This window comes from Elaeis guineensis, chromosome 4 (assembly GCF_000442705.2).
Source record: "Elaeis guineensis isolate ETL-2024a chromosome 4, EG11, whole genome shotgun sequence".
In the NCBI taxonomy this organism is placed as follows: Eukaryota; Viridiplantae; Streptophyta; class Magnoliopsida; order Arecales; family Arecaceae; genus Elaeis; species Elaeis guineensis.
This window is the reverse complement of record NC_025996.2, coordinates 24,921,633-24,938,131: the sequence shown is the minus strand read 5'-3', so window position 1 is coordinate 24,938,131 and position 16,499 is coordinate 24,921,633. Positions and strand designations below refer to the sequence as shown.

Below are 16,499 nucleotides of genomic sequence, written 5' to 3'. Positions count from 1 at the left end.
CTCCTGACCGCACTAAGACCCAACCATTCACCCAATTGTTTTTTAAGACAGTTAGCTCATCTTCCCTAGAATGGAGGTAGAAGATGAAACTCTAATTCAGAAGTTGGTAAGAGGTCTGTAGGGAGAAGGATAGGAAAGGAGGGGAGCCTGTCATCCTAGAATTGCAGCCCTGGTCTCTCATGAAAACCTGCTTGGTGGAGAGGTGGGGCCTTTTGATCCCAGGACCCTTTTGCAATGATGTGGGTGAGGTTAGCTCAAGGATTCCTCAAGTACAGGCCAGTAAAGAGCCAAACCTTTTCAGCTACAAGTGCTCCAGATCATGTAGGGTCATTGAGATGGCGATGGCCAACAGTCGTATTTGGAACTCTCCTTTTGTCATGCCAATATGGATAGTTCCTAAGTAATTGGCATCGGTCCCTCCTTTTTCTGTATGCACCTATGTGGTTTACTTTTAAAATTGGGGTTACAAACTTATTGTAATTTATGATTCTTTTATTCTAACATGGAGAGATGTACATGGGGTTTTGGCAATGGAATTAGGTATTATGCAGGTCTATGATTTCTTGCATGTAAATTATTTTTTATTGTCTTAGTTAAATGTACGCAAAGTCATCTAAAACATTCAAAAATCTACTAATGTCATCTGCATATGGAAATTGCTTTCATTTTTTCCCCCCGTAAGTCATGTGATTTTCTGTTTCAAGAGGTGACAACGTGGGAATTCGGATAGTTCTGATTTGCATGCAAGCTGTATAATTCAACCTGGAAGCAATTTGTTGGTTCATCTCATGCCTGGAAGCAAGAAATAGTCCTCTTCTAATGGCATTGTTTTGGTTCAAAAGAATGCATTAAAACATGTGCAGCACCTGAGCTGTGTAGGATATGATTCTCCACCACCCTCAGAATCACAAAAGTCACTTTCTCATCCACCATCATTCTGATATAATGCCCTTGTTGAAGATCTGCTTCTTGGTAGGGATTGTTTTTTTGCTCTGTTTGGGGTTCAGAAAAAGATGGGTTACATATTGCAAGTACGATACAGAGGATGGAGTAGTTTTAGATTGTTGTGCTGCTCATAACATAATCTTATAATCAACTACCGCAAAGATGCTTAATGTTAGCCATAGTTTAAATCAATGGAAAAATTGCAGCTAAATCATATTTTATTATTCCACATCCCATCTTGAGAAGAGGAATTATGTAAGTGAGCAGATTGCTTGATGCCTATATGCATTCTTAGTGCATCTTAGAGTTATTTTAAAATGAACAACAGATAATTGTCATTTTATAGGCAAAAGAAGTGAACTATCTTGTAATAAATTATTTTTGAGAACGAAACTTTTGGAGCCCATTCTTGTTATAGAGTTTTTTTTATGATTCCTGCAAATTGTTGGTTCTTTTTCTTTCAATAACCAAGGGACTTTTCCATCTTCAATCGACCTAGTTTTCCCGTTATGGAATTGTTATAATTTTACTCACTTGAATCTGTCAATTGTAGGACGAGCAGCCAAGAGGGGAAAGGCGCACAGGGTCCTTAGGACAAGGTAATTGATGAATGCCAAAATGCCTGCAATATTGAGGCAGAATGAATTCTTTTGGGCAATAGAGGGTAGAAATGAGACTCAAATTACAGTTAAAGTGCCAGTGGCTATCTGTTCAAAAACAATTGGAGATGTTACTGGAGCAATTTGTCGCGTGACCTTCTTGTGGCTCATTGATGTTGCAGTCGTCATATGTTTACTTAGACTTGCACAAAATCAATTCCCGATTTGAATGTAAATGCTTCTTCCAATCGGAATTTGTATCAAACTGCTAGCAAATTGTGACTTGGGCAGCCCTATTTAGATGTATGCATATATATCCTAGTGATATCAAGAGTTTTGCAATAAGGCATGACGCAGTATTCCTTTTTTTAAAGTATGTGCCTGTGTGGATAAATTTGCAAGGATTTGCTGTTATCTCAGCTGGTGGTGTAATCAGCATCCGTGATACATCAAGCAACATTCATCGTTACATTTTTTAGCATAAGTGGAGTTGGTGTAGTTAACCATTACTTTATTTACGGTCACTGCTTTTAAGGCCGTCTACCTCTCATCGCATCACGCGTGAGCTTATGATTTGGGCAAGTTTCTAGTGCTTGTCAAGCATCTCGTAGCCTTAAAAATCATGTGAACCGCACGCGATGCTCTGACATCGTAATTGCTTCTTTACTCTTATCTGGCCATCGCGAGGTGAGCAAGGGCACCGCGGCGGACTGGATGGCTTCATACATGGTAGATCATTGAAAAAGAAATATTTAGGCTTCTAAGCAGCATTTTTTAAAGAATATTTTATTATCTGATTTGTCTGGATGTACTCATGCTAAATGGGTTTAGTTCATTTGCGTCATTAAAATAAAAAAAGGATAAGGGCAAGGCCTGAGGTAAGGGAGCGTGGTGAGGAGTCTTAGATTTCATGATTTCATTGATCGGTGCATCTGACGCGATTTGAATTTCGTGTTCATTGATCGGCCGTTTCTGGCCCTCATGCTGCGTCAAGTCTGCAAAGAATTTTGTGTAGAGCTTGAGCTGTCCTTGCACAAGATCTAGATGCTTTGGCTGTAGATTCCTATCTTCTCCCTTTTCCTTTTTTTTTTTTTTTTAAATTTCTTGTTTATTCTCATTGTTTTATTTCATGTATTATGAAATTTGAAGGGGCTTGTCATTGTTTTGCTCAGAAAACTGTCATTATAGAAATTTCAATGTCTCAAGAAAAAAAAAAAATCATAATGGCTATTTTTTGACCTTTTTATTGTTCATTGATTGTTTTTTTTCCCCCTAGGTTTTTTGTGCATGCAATGGTGTGCTAAAGTAAAAGTTTCTCGTCTCCGCTAAACTGCGAACCTGAGAGCAACGAAGAAGCCCATGTACCAATGATGCCATGCATCGGCTGTCCTAGGTTTCTCGTGATATGCCACACAACCATGTCCCCTACTCCATTGCCTGCCTATATATATGATATGGCACTGTCGCATTGCTCTGAGTAGCTCCGCCCTTTCTGAGAATTGTGAAAAATTCCTGCATTCGATTTAGTCTGGCGCATGACATTATCCATGTTTTTGTTTCTACCTGAGTCTATGTAGCATGGGTTTCGTGTCAGTATCTCTTGGTGGGCATATAGAGATGATATTAACCAACACGATGAAATATCTCAGTTCTTAAATTGAGATGATGATTGAAGTTTTAGAAACCTTATTGTGTCTGGGGAATGATAGGATGAGTGAGGCAGCGAACAGAGAGAAAGCCGGTGTTTGCCAAGCGGCACCTTCGCCGGCGATCGATGACCTCGAAACAGCTGTGGCAATCGATGGTGATTCCGATAAAGGGTTTTCCTCTGGAGAAGATTCCTCAGGGGAGGAAGATGGTGCATCCAACTCTAAAACAAGGGACGGACATGACCGGTGGCAAGTCTGAGGCAGGTCCCAGACGGCGGATGCAGCAAGTCTCAGAGGAGGAAGTGGAGAACTTGACACCGTTAGAAGGTTATTACTTTCCCCTGGGGAGGAGTCGGAGGAATCAAGGGCAAATTGGAGACTTTGCCGACGCTCGAGAAGGGACTGAGGAGGGCGCCATTTGGCTTCTTCCCTGAAGAAGAACATGTGGAGGCTAGAATTTGAATAGGAAACTATTCCAATTTCTAACGACCACGGCATATTCACGAGACGACCATGGTCTGTCGCCGGCCAAGTGCTGGCCCTTGAACCGTGGAGACGATATTTTCAGGCAACCAAAACACCCATCCGACATGGAGATATCACTGGAACAATTGTTTTCTTGATCTTTAAGTTGCTCATTAACGTTGCATCTTGACATATCTGCTTAAAACTACCCATCTTCATCTGATTTGAAAGCAATTACGCATTTTTTTAAATTTATCCTTTATTTTACAGAGTATGCGACGAGGCAAATGACGCTTCTTTAATTAGATTTTCTTTTATAGGTTTTGTTGGTGCATGCTGTGTCTAACTGCTAGTAGGTTCTGATTGGGCTGCCAATTTAGGTGTAATAAATGCCTTCATACATATCCGAGCGATGTCACAGTTTTGCGATAAGGCATGGCAACCCCCACCAACTCAAAAGCATGTGGTTCATACCAAAAAAAAAATTCAAAAGTATGTGAACAAATTTGCAAGTCTTTGTTGTTAGCTCAGCCACTAATGCGATGGCTATCATTTACGTCAGCGGTGGTTTACCTTTTTTTTTTTATTTTTATTTTTTTGGGTGAAGAAGTGTAGTCAAATCATTAATTCGTTCCCGAACCGTCACGCGTGAGCTCACGATCTGTAGGACTGACTTTTGGCGAGTTTCTTTGCTCGTCAAGGAACTCGCAGCCTTTGTTTTTTCCTGTTAAGACTCGCAGCCTTTAAATCATGGGAACAACCCGAGATCTCTGCAATTGTTTCTTTGCTCACGTCTAGGTCATCTTGAATGGAAGCTTCAGGAGAAATTTAGGTCATCGTTTTAAAATAACTGTCACTGGAGAAGTTTCAGCGTCTCATAGAGACACAGGAAGAGAAAATTCGCGATGGTTGCTGTTTGACCTTTCCATTGTTCATCCAATCGCGCTGTTAGACAATTATTGTGCACTTGGATTTTGCTGAAGAAATCCTGGTACCAATAGTTCTCCGGAGTTGGTCACATGGGCCATCATGTCCCTATTCCATCGCCCATGTGGTGCAGCAATGGTTCGGTGCTCCGCGAGTGGGTCAACTCCCGTGAAGTGCGCCAATTCTCACGTGCCACATGGGATGAGGAATATAGTTTTGCAGCATTACTCATTTTCTTTCTTTAGTTTGTATCTACTCAACATTCTTTTGGAGCCTGCTTGCTAGTTTTTATATCAATTGGGATCTCGGCTTGTGCTGATATTGAATTAATATATAAGGATGAAAATTTTTTTTACTATCTGAGATAAACTGTGATCGAGATAAATCGATATGGGGTTGATGTTGCTGTTGGTTACCTGCTGAGATGATGGCTGAGGTCCCAAGCTTATTGCAAACAGAAAAATAATAGAAAAGCTTTACGTAAGGTCATATGAGGACCTCACAATGACAATGCGTTTCAGAACACAAGAAGGTTCTCTTCACATGGACATTGACCAACAGATGGCTAAATGGAACCGGATCCTTCAGACCAAGCCACCTGTGGTCCAAGCAAGCAATTGCCGTTTATGGTTACGGTGCGTTGTATCCGCTCCTTTGGCTGCAAACAAAGTGGTGTCCCACCATGCGATGGATGTTGCGCGGAAGCACCGTGTCCTCTTTATTCGTCGTGGGATGATAAAGGCGTTCGGTGGGTAAGAATACGTGGAGCCTCATCCTTTCATTTATATATTATTTTATAAAAAGTAAAGTGATATCCATCAGGATAAATATGTAAAAATTCAGGGATAAATATGTACCACCGAAAGCTATTTATATAGGATTCTGCTATGGTACTTTTTTTTAATTATTTAATAAAAAATTAGAAGGCATCTTGATCGTCCAATAGAATAAGATATTTAAAATATTTTATCATTAATAGATTACCAGCAAGTCCCCAATCTCTCTGTCTTTTTATTGTCTCTTTTGAAAAAAATATTTGTTATTTTTATTAGTTACCGATTTTTTTATTTTTATTATTTTTTTTAAAAAATATTTTTATTATATTTTATTTTTTTTTCATCTTCAATTGTTTTCCATAAGTCCTCTACGAAACCTTCTGATCTTTGAAGATTTTTTGAAGATTTTTGGACTTCTCTTAGACTAAATGTTGCTGGCCTCAACGGTGAAATGATGGTAGAAGAAGTGGAAGGCAAGGGTGGCACTATGGATCTGGGGTGGCTCTATACATGGGCAAATAAATCTGATGCCGAAGAGGAAGGTGAGATCAGACCAAAGATGAAAGGCAGCAAAGATCATGATGGACATCGAGGAGATAGAGGGTTTTGCCAAGATTATCAAAGAAATTGGATTTTGAGGAAAACTCGAGTATGTAGCACAAAGAGTTCGAGGTGGTGGCATTAGCAAGGATGGAGGTGGGGCCAAAGTTATCAAGCTTATGGGGAACGAAGTTCAGAAGTCTTCTCAAGGTCATAGTTCGGTAAAGCATTGAGAAAAAAAAAAAGGTGATAGGGAGGAAGGTAGAAGATGGTGTAATGATAAGGCATAATGGATTTTTAAGAAGGACATGCTTTCAAAATACTTAATTTCACTATAATACGGATAGAAAAAAATTATAGATAGTTTGATAATAATTAAGTAACATTACTTTTTCGGTTCAAACTAAAGAATCAATTAGATACGATACAAAATAAATCTTAACCTGAGAGATTTTTATATGAAAAATATGAATTGGATCACTAAATTAAAAATTTTCTACTGGAATGGGTCATTTCAAGACAGACGAATTATTTATCATAAAAAAGATGAATTTTAAAAAAATATATTTTATTTAAAAATATTTTTAAAATTTAATATATTATTGTACCAACTGCGTGCACGGCGAGCTCTAATCTCTGGATAAATCAATGTCCAAGGATGTGTTTATCAAAAAAAAAAAAAAATATCCAAGGATGTGCGGAAGTAAAAAAATATAAAAGTCTTTGAAGTGCCGTAGCAAATGCCGTACACACAAAGCACATTTACAGCGACAAATATGTAAATTCGAGTGTATGTATATATATATATATATATATAAAAGGAAAACGGAGGAAGGGAAAGGTTTGGGCCTAGAATTAAGAAGCTTCCGCGGGCCCCTATAGGAGAGCCACCGAAGCTGCTGCCGTACGCCAACACGGCAACGGGGCATTTGGGGCGGTCAACTGGATCTGATTCTTCGCCTCGCAAACTTCTCATTATTCACGCGGCAGTCCGCCTCGACGGCAGAAAGAAATCTCTCTCCCACATTCTCCCTTCCTCTCTCTCTATCCTTTATATGGCTGTTGTCCAACAAGGCCACAACAACAGCACAGGCTCGCTGGCCTCGATTGAAACCATCAATCCAACCAATTTAGTAGAGCATGACGATGATGCTGGGCGTGTCATCCAAGGGGAAGTTATGGACTCGGCCGTGGAGATGGGCCAAGACCCTCTTCTTCCTGCTAACCATGGTGGCCTCCCTTCTCGTGGTCTGCGCCCCTCCTCTTTTAATCGTGGTTCTCGACCTCCTGGTCCCAACCGCCCTGCTATCCACCTCGTCTGATCCACTCTTTGCCGCCGCACCGCTCGCAGCCCAGCTGAAGGATTTCAATTTCCGGACTTCGCTGGTCGACGTGCCCATCATATCTGCAGCCAGATCACTCCTCATCCTATGTAAGAAGGGAATCCAGTACTTCTAAGGGAATTAATCGTGTCACTGGATGAATTGGTATTCATTGGTATCATATTGGTTGCAGGTGTTTATGTGGTTTGTGGCGGACGGGGGCTGTACCTGGGGGTGGCGACGCTGTGTGGTTTCGGCTCGATGGGGTACGTGTTGGCTAAGGGCATTGGGATGTACCGGGCGGCGGCCTCGGTGCAAGGGGGAGGGAGCCACGTGAGGGTCGTTGAGGGGATGGACGGCGCGGCGATGGAGGGCTTGTTTTTTAGCTCGGTGGCGCTGGCGATGGCTCACATCGTGGTGGCCTACCGGACCCTCTCCCGGGAGAGGCGCAAGTTGCTTGTCTACAGAATTGACATCGAAGCGGCAAGTCTCATTCTCCCCACCTTTTTTTTTTTTTTGGTAGAATAACATTTCGACATGGTAGCGTATGTAATACATTCGAAAACAAAAATATTATATGAAAAATTATAGTATATTTATTATAAATTATTTAAAATAGAAACTAATGAGGCTAATGAGCAGATATTTTGTTTTTATGTTTTATTCTTATTTTTTTTAAATCGGAACGAAAATAGAGGAATTTATGAAGAATAAAATAAAAAGCTTATTACGAAAGAAATGGACTTGGGCGCCAACGAAGACTGGTGTAGATGTTTCTTCACAGTAGGAGAAGGAGCCTCTTGGGGCCTACTCTGGAACTGTGCACTACATACCAGAGATTGCTTGATACTTCAAACTCAATGGACCAATAATATTAACTTAATTTTAACCAAGTAACTTTGACCGATGACCCGTAAGAACGTAACCGATACAACGACGTGCAACCAACCCTCTTCTATTTTCATAGACAACCAACCCTCTTCTAGAAAGACGAAGACGGATCCAAAAGTTCGTGCTGGGCCCAGTGGGTTGGGCCAGGATGAGCCCAGGTTCACATGCTACACGTGTTGAATCAGGTTTAGTCTCGTTAAACCTTCAAATATTTAGGCTGAGCTCTGGCCCAAAGACCTACTTGTAGACGGCTTTTAAGAGAGACGGCTCCAATTCAGACCTCTACGGCTCCAATTCAGGTTGACTGAGATCCCTCAATAATTGGCACGATCATCCCCAATCTAATCCTTCTAAAGGACGTCCTAAAGTAAACTTGAGCGATTTCTCTAAAATCCATCTTTCAAATATGTGAGCGGTGACTTCAACAGATAAATAAATATAGAGAAATTCTAAAATGGATGAATTGTTTATTAGTCGAATATCTCTTAAGGATTAGATCATGTGGCAACTACCTTGCAGCAACAACCCTGAGCCGAGGACGTTGTTCACGTGCATCTATTCTTGTGGTCTAATTACATTACGAAGCATCATTTTATTTAAAGAAAGATGGTCATCCCGTTCTAACAATAAAATTCATTTTATGCAGGTGGCAACCGGTAAAAATGACTTCCCTAGCTACCATAAAATTGCACTTAGCAAGTGAAGCCAAGAAAGATTTTTGCAGCTCTGAAGGGAGCCATGTCCAAGGAGCATGTACATTGCAAGGAAGCTTTCAATGTTACGTGCCAAGATTTATTTCAAACCGTTCCATTTAAAATCGAAGTGATTTTCCGACCATTTGCTTTCCTGACACAGCTATCAGTTGTAAGTAGTCAATTTTGTAGCCGTATGATAGCTGTGTACATTCATATGTGTATTCATCTCACATACATGTATTTTATTCGATAATAGTTTGTATATATATATATATATATATATATATTCTTGATCATCGTTTTCTTCAAAAAGGAATCTTACATACGTCAAGATATTCAGATAGGAGCCTGAACCATCCCTCTGACCATGTAACAAAGAGAGAAGTAGAGACAGACCACAATTGGGCTGGGATGGTTCAGGATCTCGTCGCTTGGATCCCTAAGATGGTCCGGGATTATCTCCAATCCAAAAAGATCTTCCTGAGTATTCTGCAACATAAGCTACCATCCAGTCGACCTCTTGGAAGATGTGCTTGGTCACTGGCTTAGCAAGTTGAGGAGAAGAGATTCGTCTCCATTGCGTGGCTGCATTGCGAATTGCTGGGTGCTCTGCGTTTGAGATCACTGAAATAGAGATTATTCTATCCAAAAAAAAACTTAAAATAAAGTCGGGATGGCTTGGATGGACTGATATAGTTAGCCAGCCCAAGCCTGTCCCAAAACAAGAGTGGGCGGTGCGCAGTGCTTGTTGTTATGTTTTTTTTGTCGTTGTCTTGCACAATAGCCCAACCTCTTTGTTTGCCGCCTCTAAATAGAAGTGAAGGAATTTCTCGTTCGAGGAGAGGCCAATGAAGCTGAATACCTTCCCAACTTAGGTAATGGATCCTAGCATTGATATAAGACTGAGAAGCAATAATCAAACATCCACCTTTAGTATTGATGGAGTTACCAAGGAAATTGTACACACTCAAATCCATTGCCCTACGGCCAACTGTAGAACTACAGGTTAAACTACGGCGTAGCTAGGCCCTCGAATTTTCAGGAACAGGGGATGGTAGACCCACTCAAAATGATAGGCCCTCAATGTCTCGAGGTTCTTAAGTTTGTGAGCCCGACCTTGCTATGATGTTTGCTCTTTTACATTTTCCCTTGCCTCTCTCTTTTATTTTTTCCCAAGGAATCAATCCATGTACAGATTGAGGGTTTAGCTGACCCCTTCGCAATCTTCACCTTTGACATCAGTACTTCACCAAAAGAACAGCCATAAAGGCTTTAATAGAAGATCACCATGGCATGCTAATTCCAATACCTGTATTGATTAGTGTCACAACTCCCAAATTATCTAAATTAGTTTTTTCTTTTTTTCTCCAGAATTGATAATGGATTAGGTTCTGTTGGGTTAAGGCCAAGATTCTTGATCATACCCCAATCTGATTATTAACGTGCCAAAATAATTAGACTTAAATTGGTCAATTAGGACTTCTTTTAATTATTGTATCTCTTTGATTGGAGGATTTGGGTTCAAATCCTTGATGATGTATTCTAAGCATTTGGATCTAGATAATCATACGAAAATCTCCCTCCCTTTATATCAAATCAATAAAAAATAAAAAAGTAAGATTCTATTTTTCTCAATGAGGTGCTAAAATGAGATTCACGTCAGGTTAAGATTCATCAATCAGAATCCATCAACCACCACTCGCTCATTACTAGTGGGGACCCTGGTACAGATTAGATATTGTCAGGCCTATTTGGGCTTTTTATGATCATTAGATTTGTGAATGTGAAGTTCATTGTCTCACGTGTTCGGAAGTTATACACCCATCAGATGCGGATCTATTAGACAAGTCAACCTTTAGTAGGTAACCATTTGATCATTAGGATTGTCTTAATACCATGATGTCTTATCTTGAAAAAATGGTTGAATGTCTTGTCCTAATGATTCACTCACAGCAGCCCTGAGTTTTCCGGGCTTTTTTTTTTTTTTTTTGAAAATTGGATGAATTAAACAATACAAATATATATGTATCCATCAAAAACAGTAAACAAAGCACTCAAAAATTGAATTGAAAGATTTAACAAAAAATTCCATGATGTAATTCTAGTGTGATCAGCCAAATAGATCTTCATCTAACCAGTAGTACTATTAGCTTTTTTACAGATATATGATATCTTTATAGAGAGTAATATATGGATCATTCATTAGGGGATAAATTCTGACATTAGTGGAAGGTGGATTCGAAAGCCATCTAATAATTATCAAGAAGTTTCTTTCTAAATAAATATGAGAGGCTCTCAATTTCTGTCTGGTATAAATTAGTCTCCTCATGCCACCATAATTCCATCGCAGAGTAGAATAAAAAACTTTGACACCTCCAGCAAGTAATAACATTCCACTCTCCTTGTAACAAAGCCTGCTCCAGTAACAATCATGAAGTTTATACACCATATTTGCACACTTGTTTTGAAATATTCTCTTTGGATTAGAAGGAATATCGGACCTTCCATCTTTAATCAGACTATACTCTTGTAATATACTAAGAAAAATGATTCCTAGGACAAAGAGGAAGTAGTTTAGTAACTCCTCTTTACATAATTAATTGGTGCATACCAATTGTGATTTAGCCGAAGGAGTGTCCTGGCATTGCAGGCCTTTGAGATTTAAATAAACAAACTCCTCCTGAGACTTGATTATCCAGATAAGAAAACAAAAGATTGTCCACAGTTGTACAAACTCAGCATTTAGCTAAATCTAAACTAATTGCTGGCAAGGAGTATCTCATCTTATGATGTCTTACCTCTTAATGGCAGATAAAAACAGAATCATGGTAATGAATTTTATTTTTCTTTTTTGGTAAATAAGATATTCTACATGTCTAGAGTAAATAGCATTGGTAAATGCTAGGTCCTGGAATTGAAGTAGATAGGCATCAATCTGCAGAGTATAGTTCTGGTGATCATATGGGCAATGAACTAGTATTAGGATACACAATATTCTATTAGATGCAGACATAGTAATGCTAGGAGAAAAAAGTCCAAAGACAAAATAGAATTATGATTCCACTTGGTAAAGATGATTCTAATGGCTAAGACATTATAATTAACACAATTACAAAAGATGAGCCTCAACCTATAAAATCTGGAACAAGTGGATGGATTAGGTCAGCTCAATCCAATTAGATCAACAAATGAAAACAATAATTGATACACATCAAAATGGATAGATTTTAGTAAAATTCTTTCTAGAACAAATATTAGGCAACTTAACATTCTTCGGCTAGGTTCATTTACACAGAATAACAAAGTACCTCCAACAATATCTCATGTCTTGTTGTTGAACTTAGCCTTGCTGCATTGGCCAACAAGAATGTGCATGGTGCATGCATCAATTAGATGCCGTCATGACGAGTGGCACGCACACCCCAAGCAAAAGTGGAGATATATGGAACATGAAGCATCACAAGTTAATGCAAATATCGAGTCTGATTTATATGGTATAATAGATGGATGCTTACATTCCTAAGACATGTATGCAATCAAACAAGAATAAAGAGCATATTGATTGTACTATGTGGATTGCCAAATGTATCTCTTTTTGTGATAAATTGCCAAATATACCTCAGACCATTGTAGAATGCCCTTGGAGAAGTTATAGGTGTCTTTCTAGTGGTGAGTTCAGATTCTAGTGCAGCCTTTGCACCGTAGAGTGCAGTACCATCATAGACAGCTGTCATATTGTCAATCTTAGAAATGGATGTATCATGCCCTCCATTTGAAATTGCAAGCTAGAGATCATGGCAATTGCCGCTTCCTTATGAAGAAGTCTCCCCATAAGTATGCAAGATATCCCACATAATATTAAATGCATTACAATGGAGATAATTTTAAATAAATAAAATTTAAAATTCAATTAATTAACAAATCTAATTGATAAATAACATTCAAAAGTTTTATATAAATTAAACCTCAACTAATAATTTTATAAAAGATTGTAATAAATCTAAATCGATCTAAACTATATTGATATTATTGAATCTCGCTTTTAATCTCACTCATAAAGTAGTACCCATGTTTGCAACTAAAAAATTGAATCTGAAAGGAAAAGGGATATAATGAACTAGATAGCTCAGTGACTAATAAATATTTTAACTAGATAATTTATGTAATAATATAAGATACAATAATCATATATAAATTATCACAAATCAGTATAGATACATAATCAATTCTATTTCAAAATATAAATCCAATAAAATCACTATCTTTCAAATATTTTTATATATAATCATAAAATTGACTAAGAACAAATCACATTTAACTCAATAGTCTTTAACCATAACCATATTTATACCATACCGTTAGGTTAGAAATAGAACCACACTTATATCCTGCAAAGTGGATTGGAATACTACACTTATACCAATAGAGTGGGCAAGAATTTCATACCTATACCATGCAAAGTGGGTCAAAATGCAATATTTATATTTTGTGACAGGGCCAAAAATAGAATAGAGATCAATAATAGTTAGAGTGTTAGTGCATAATCCTCAATTGGTAGGATTCAGAATATAATCAGATTGAAAGTTTAAATCTGATATATATTAAATTTTTTTTTACAGAACAATATATACATTCCATAATCCAATCAACATATACGCACACAATATAAGATCACTAAACAATTATAGTAATAGTCTGAGAAATATTATTTCAAAATTTCATAATAATTTTTATTTAAAAATATAATTTGATAAATTTGATAAATCTCTTATAAATCAATTAACAATTTATTTGATGTTAAAAATAATATTATATAAATTAAAAAATCTGAAAAAATAGATTATTACTTATTTTTGTTAAAATAATAAACGTAAATTTAATTAGTCCTGAGAGGATTTTTAGAATTTATTATTCAAAATATATTTTTTATTAATTTTAAATTATAAATATTTAAAAAAAAATATCCTAAGTTGAAACCCACGTAGGGTTGAACCGGAAATTAAGAGTGCCTTATGGATTAGATCCCCTAGATAAATATCATGCTAGAATTATCCTGACCATGGAAGATGGATCCACTAGATCCATCAATCCTAAGAAAAAGACACTATAGAGAGACAAGGCATGGTAGAGAGAGAGTGCTAGAGAATGAAAAAAAAAAAAAGATTTTCTCTCTCTTCCTTCTTCCTTCTTCTCTTTTCTTCTTTCTTTTTTATTTTATTTTTTCTTTTTAGTTGTAAAATAGAGGAAGATGATGAAGAAGAAAGGTGGCTGCCTAGCTGGTGACTAGCTACTGGAAGTAGAAGACCAACGACATATGCCGATGGTGAGGACAACCGAAAAAAGGCAAACACTGTCAAAAAAAATCACTGTAAAATCGGGGATAAACATGAGATGTTTTCCATGCTTTGCTCTGATGAGACTTTGGCCAAAGAAGAGGGCCTAAGACAAGAAAGGAAAGGGACAAAAAAGACCAGATGGCTCGCCTAAGGTTCTGGCAAGCCTTGGTGATGGTTTTTCGGCCAGCATGATGAACTTAATTAATAGATTTTTAGGGGAGAAAATGGAAGAATTGTGGAGGCTATGGCGTTAGGTGTTCGGCTTCAAAAGAGAGGCCAAGCTTTTAAATGGAAGGTCGATCAAGTTGGTAGAAGCCGGTAGAAATTCAACTCCCATCCAAAATCGGAGTTGCATCAGAGAAGGCAAGAAAGAGCTCGTGCTGGGCTTAAAAATTCTCTTTTTTTTTTAATTTTTTTTTTTCTCGTTTGGTCTTATATTATGCTCTTGGACCGGATTAGGTCCAATTCGGTATTAAGCCCTTTTGGACCGGCGTATTAATTGTAAGACAACTTTTATTTGTTCTTAAAATATGGTGAGATAATTAATATTATTATGGATCTCCACCTCGATCTCAATCAATTGCACCCCTGCCACCAACCGAAGTCCTGGACTTTAGTAAGCGTAGAAACTATTTCTGGCCGGCTTAAGAGCACTCGTTGTGCACCTTAGAATCGACCTATTTGCGGGGAACATTTTGATGGTAGCTTGGATCTCAGTTCTGGCCGAGATGAGTTATCTCGATCATGGATAAAATATCTCAGGTCAGCCCAAATTGACCTCCGGCTAAGACATGTAGCCCTCTCCATTGATAGAATCCATCTCTTTTCCAACTCAGAAATATTCAGATAAGATCTACGATTTTAATTCTCTCTTTATAAATAGAGGGGCGTGAGGACCCTCAAGATAAGCTCTCAAGAAAAATTATTTTCTTCTTCTCATTATTTTTCACTTCGTAATTTGAGGATTGAAAGATCCTTACCGGATAACACTCCGATGGAATTTTTTTTGCAGATCTTCGAGTTAGAGTTTCAGAGCCACTTGCACGTTACTTCATCACCTCGGCTATCCAATCTCAGATGTTGGAGTTGATAGCAACATAATACATGATATATTACGGTGCTGAAGAAGAGCTTTCTGTACTCAAGATGGATGATGCATCGGCTACCTAAATTTATACCGCAATCACGGCCCCGTTCTCCAGCGATATGCTATGCTGCACGCTCAGAGACACCGATCATTCCTAAGTCAAGGTCTTCTTTAGTTTGGTTTTGAACTACAGACGTTTTGTCTTCGATCACGATCTTCGTAGTACTATAATTGAAAGACTAATTAACGTCGGAAACTGGAGATGACCTTGACTCCGTTCCCTGTCGACCTTGCAAGGAGGGAATCGACGTGATTCACAGGAAACTGAACCATTCATCAGGTGCCATGCCGGCGAAACAATGGACACAGGGTTCGGCTTTTTTTTCCTTTCTTTTTTTTTTTTAAAGAATGGAACACAGGGTTCGACTTTCGGCTCACTGGTTTGCCCCGCCGGCGAACGATGTTTGAAGTTTTTTTTTTTAAAACTATTTTTTTAATTTTATTTTTTGATGGTAGAACGTTGCTTGCGCTTGCTAGGCGATAGCATGAGTTAAAATCGCAGGTCACCAGGCCTCCTAAATGCCGGATGGAATCCCGTCCGAAGACAAAACCGATCAGCATCGATACCGTCACCTTTGGGCCCCATCGCGGGCCCTCCAAGTGTCTCTGGGCTCTGGACCCTATGCTGGTACAATGGGACAGCTGTATCCAATCAGGTGCCACGCAGCCATGCGATGCTCACGTGTTCTAAGGTGGGTCCCACGTACACTACACCACAGGACAGGCGATTATGTGGTAGATTTGGCTGTCCTGACGGTAGGTATCAACAGCGGATCTACTCCTCGGCAGGGCAGGTGGGAGGGATTAGAGAATCTGGGGGAGGGAATGGATCCCACAGTTGGCGCGTCACCTCCAATGGCACTGCATCCACCCGGTAAGCCTATTCCAACAGTCACTCGCGTGACAGGCGGACCGCTGCTGTTGCAAGCTCTCCAACTAACGGGGGAAATGCCATCGCACCAAGCATGGTGTCCTCCTGCTCTCCTGTGTGGTTTGTACTCTTCTTTCTTTAATTTAGCACAAGCTTTTTAGTACTATTTTATTTCTTATGCTCCTTATTAATCTGATATCATCCTCCTCCTGACTTACCTTCCATACCAACCAATCGGCATCAGTAAGCACGTCCTATGTGTTGTTATATTATCCCAATCTCTTGGAATCACTCCTTTTCCACCGAAAAGTTCGCGTATCTTCACATATGTGACAA

The 16,499-nt window shown here is 38.8% G+C and overlaps 1 protein-coding gene across 1 annotated transcript; it reads left to right on the top strand.

The window, feature by feature from the left end:
• The first annotated feature begins 6,858 nt into the window (after window positions 1-6,858).
• Window positions 6,859-9,085, top strand: LOC105043296 (uncharacterized). Its single transcript, XM_010920788.4, has 3 exons — window positions 6,859-7,333; window positions 7,417-7,706; window positions 8,761-9,085. Exons 1-3 carry the CDS (start codon window positions 7,042-7,044, stop codon window positions 8,815-8,817), a joined length of 639 nt encoding a protein of 212 aa, XP_010919090.1. The 5' UTR covers window positions 6,859-7,041; the 3' UTR covers window positions 8,818-9,085.
• Window positions 9,086-16,499: the final 7,414 nt, after the last annotated feature.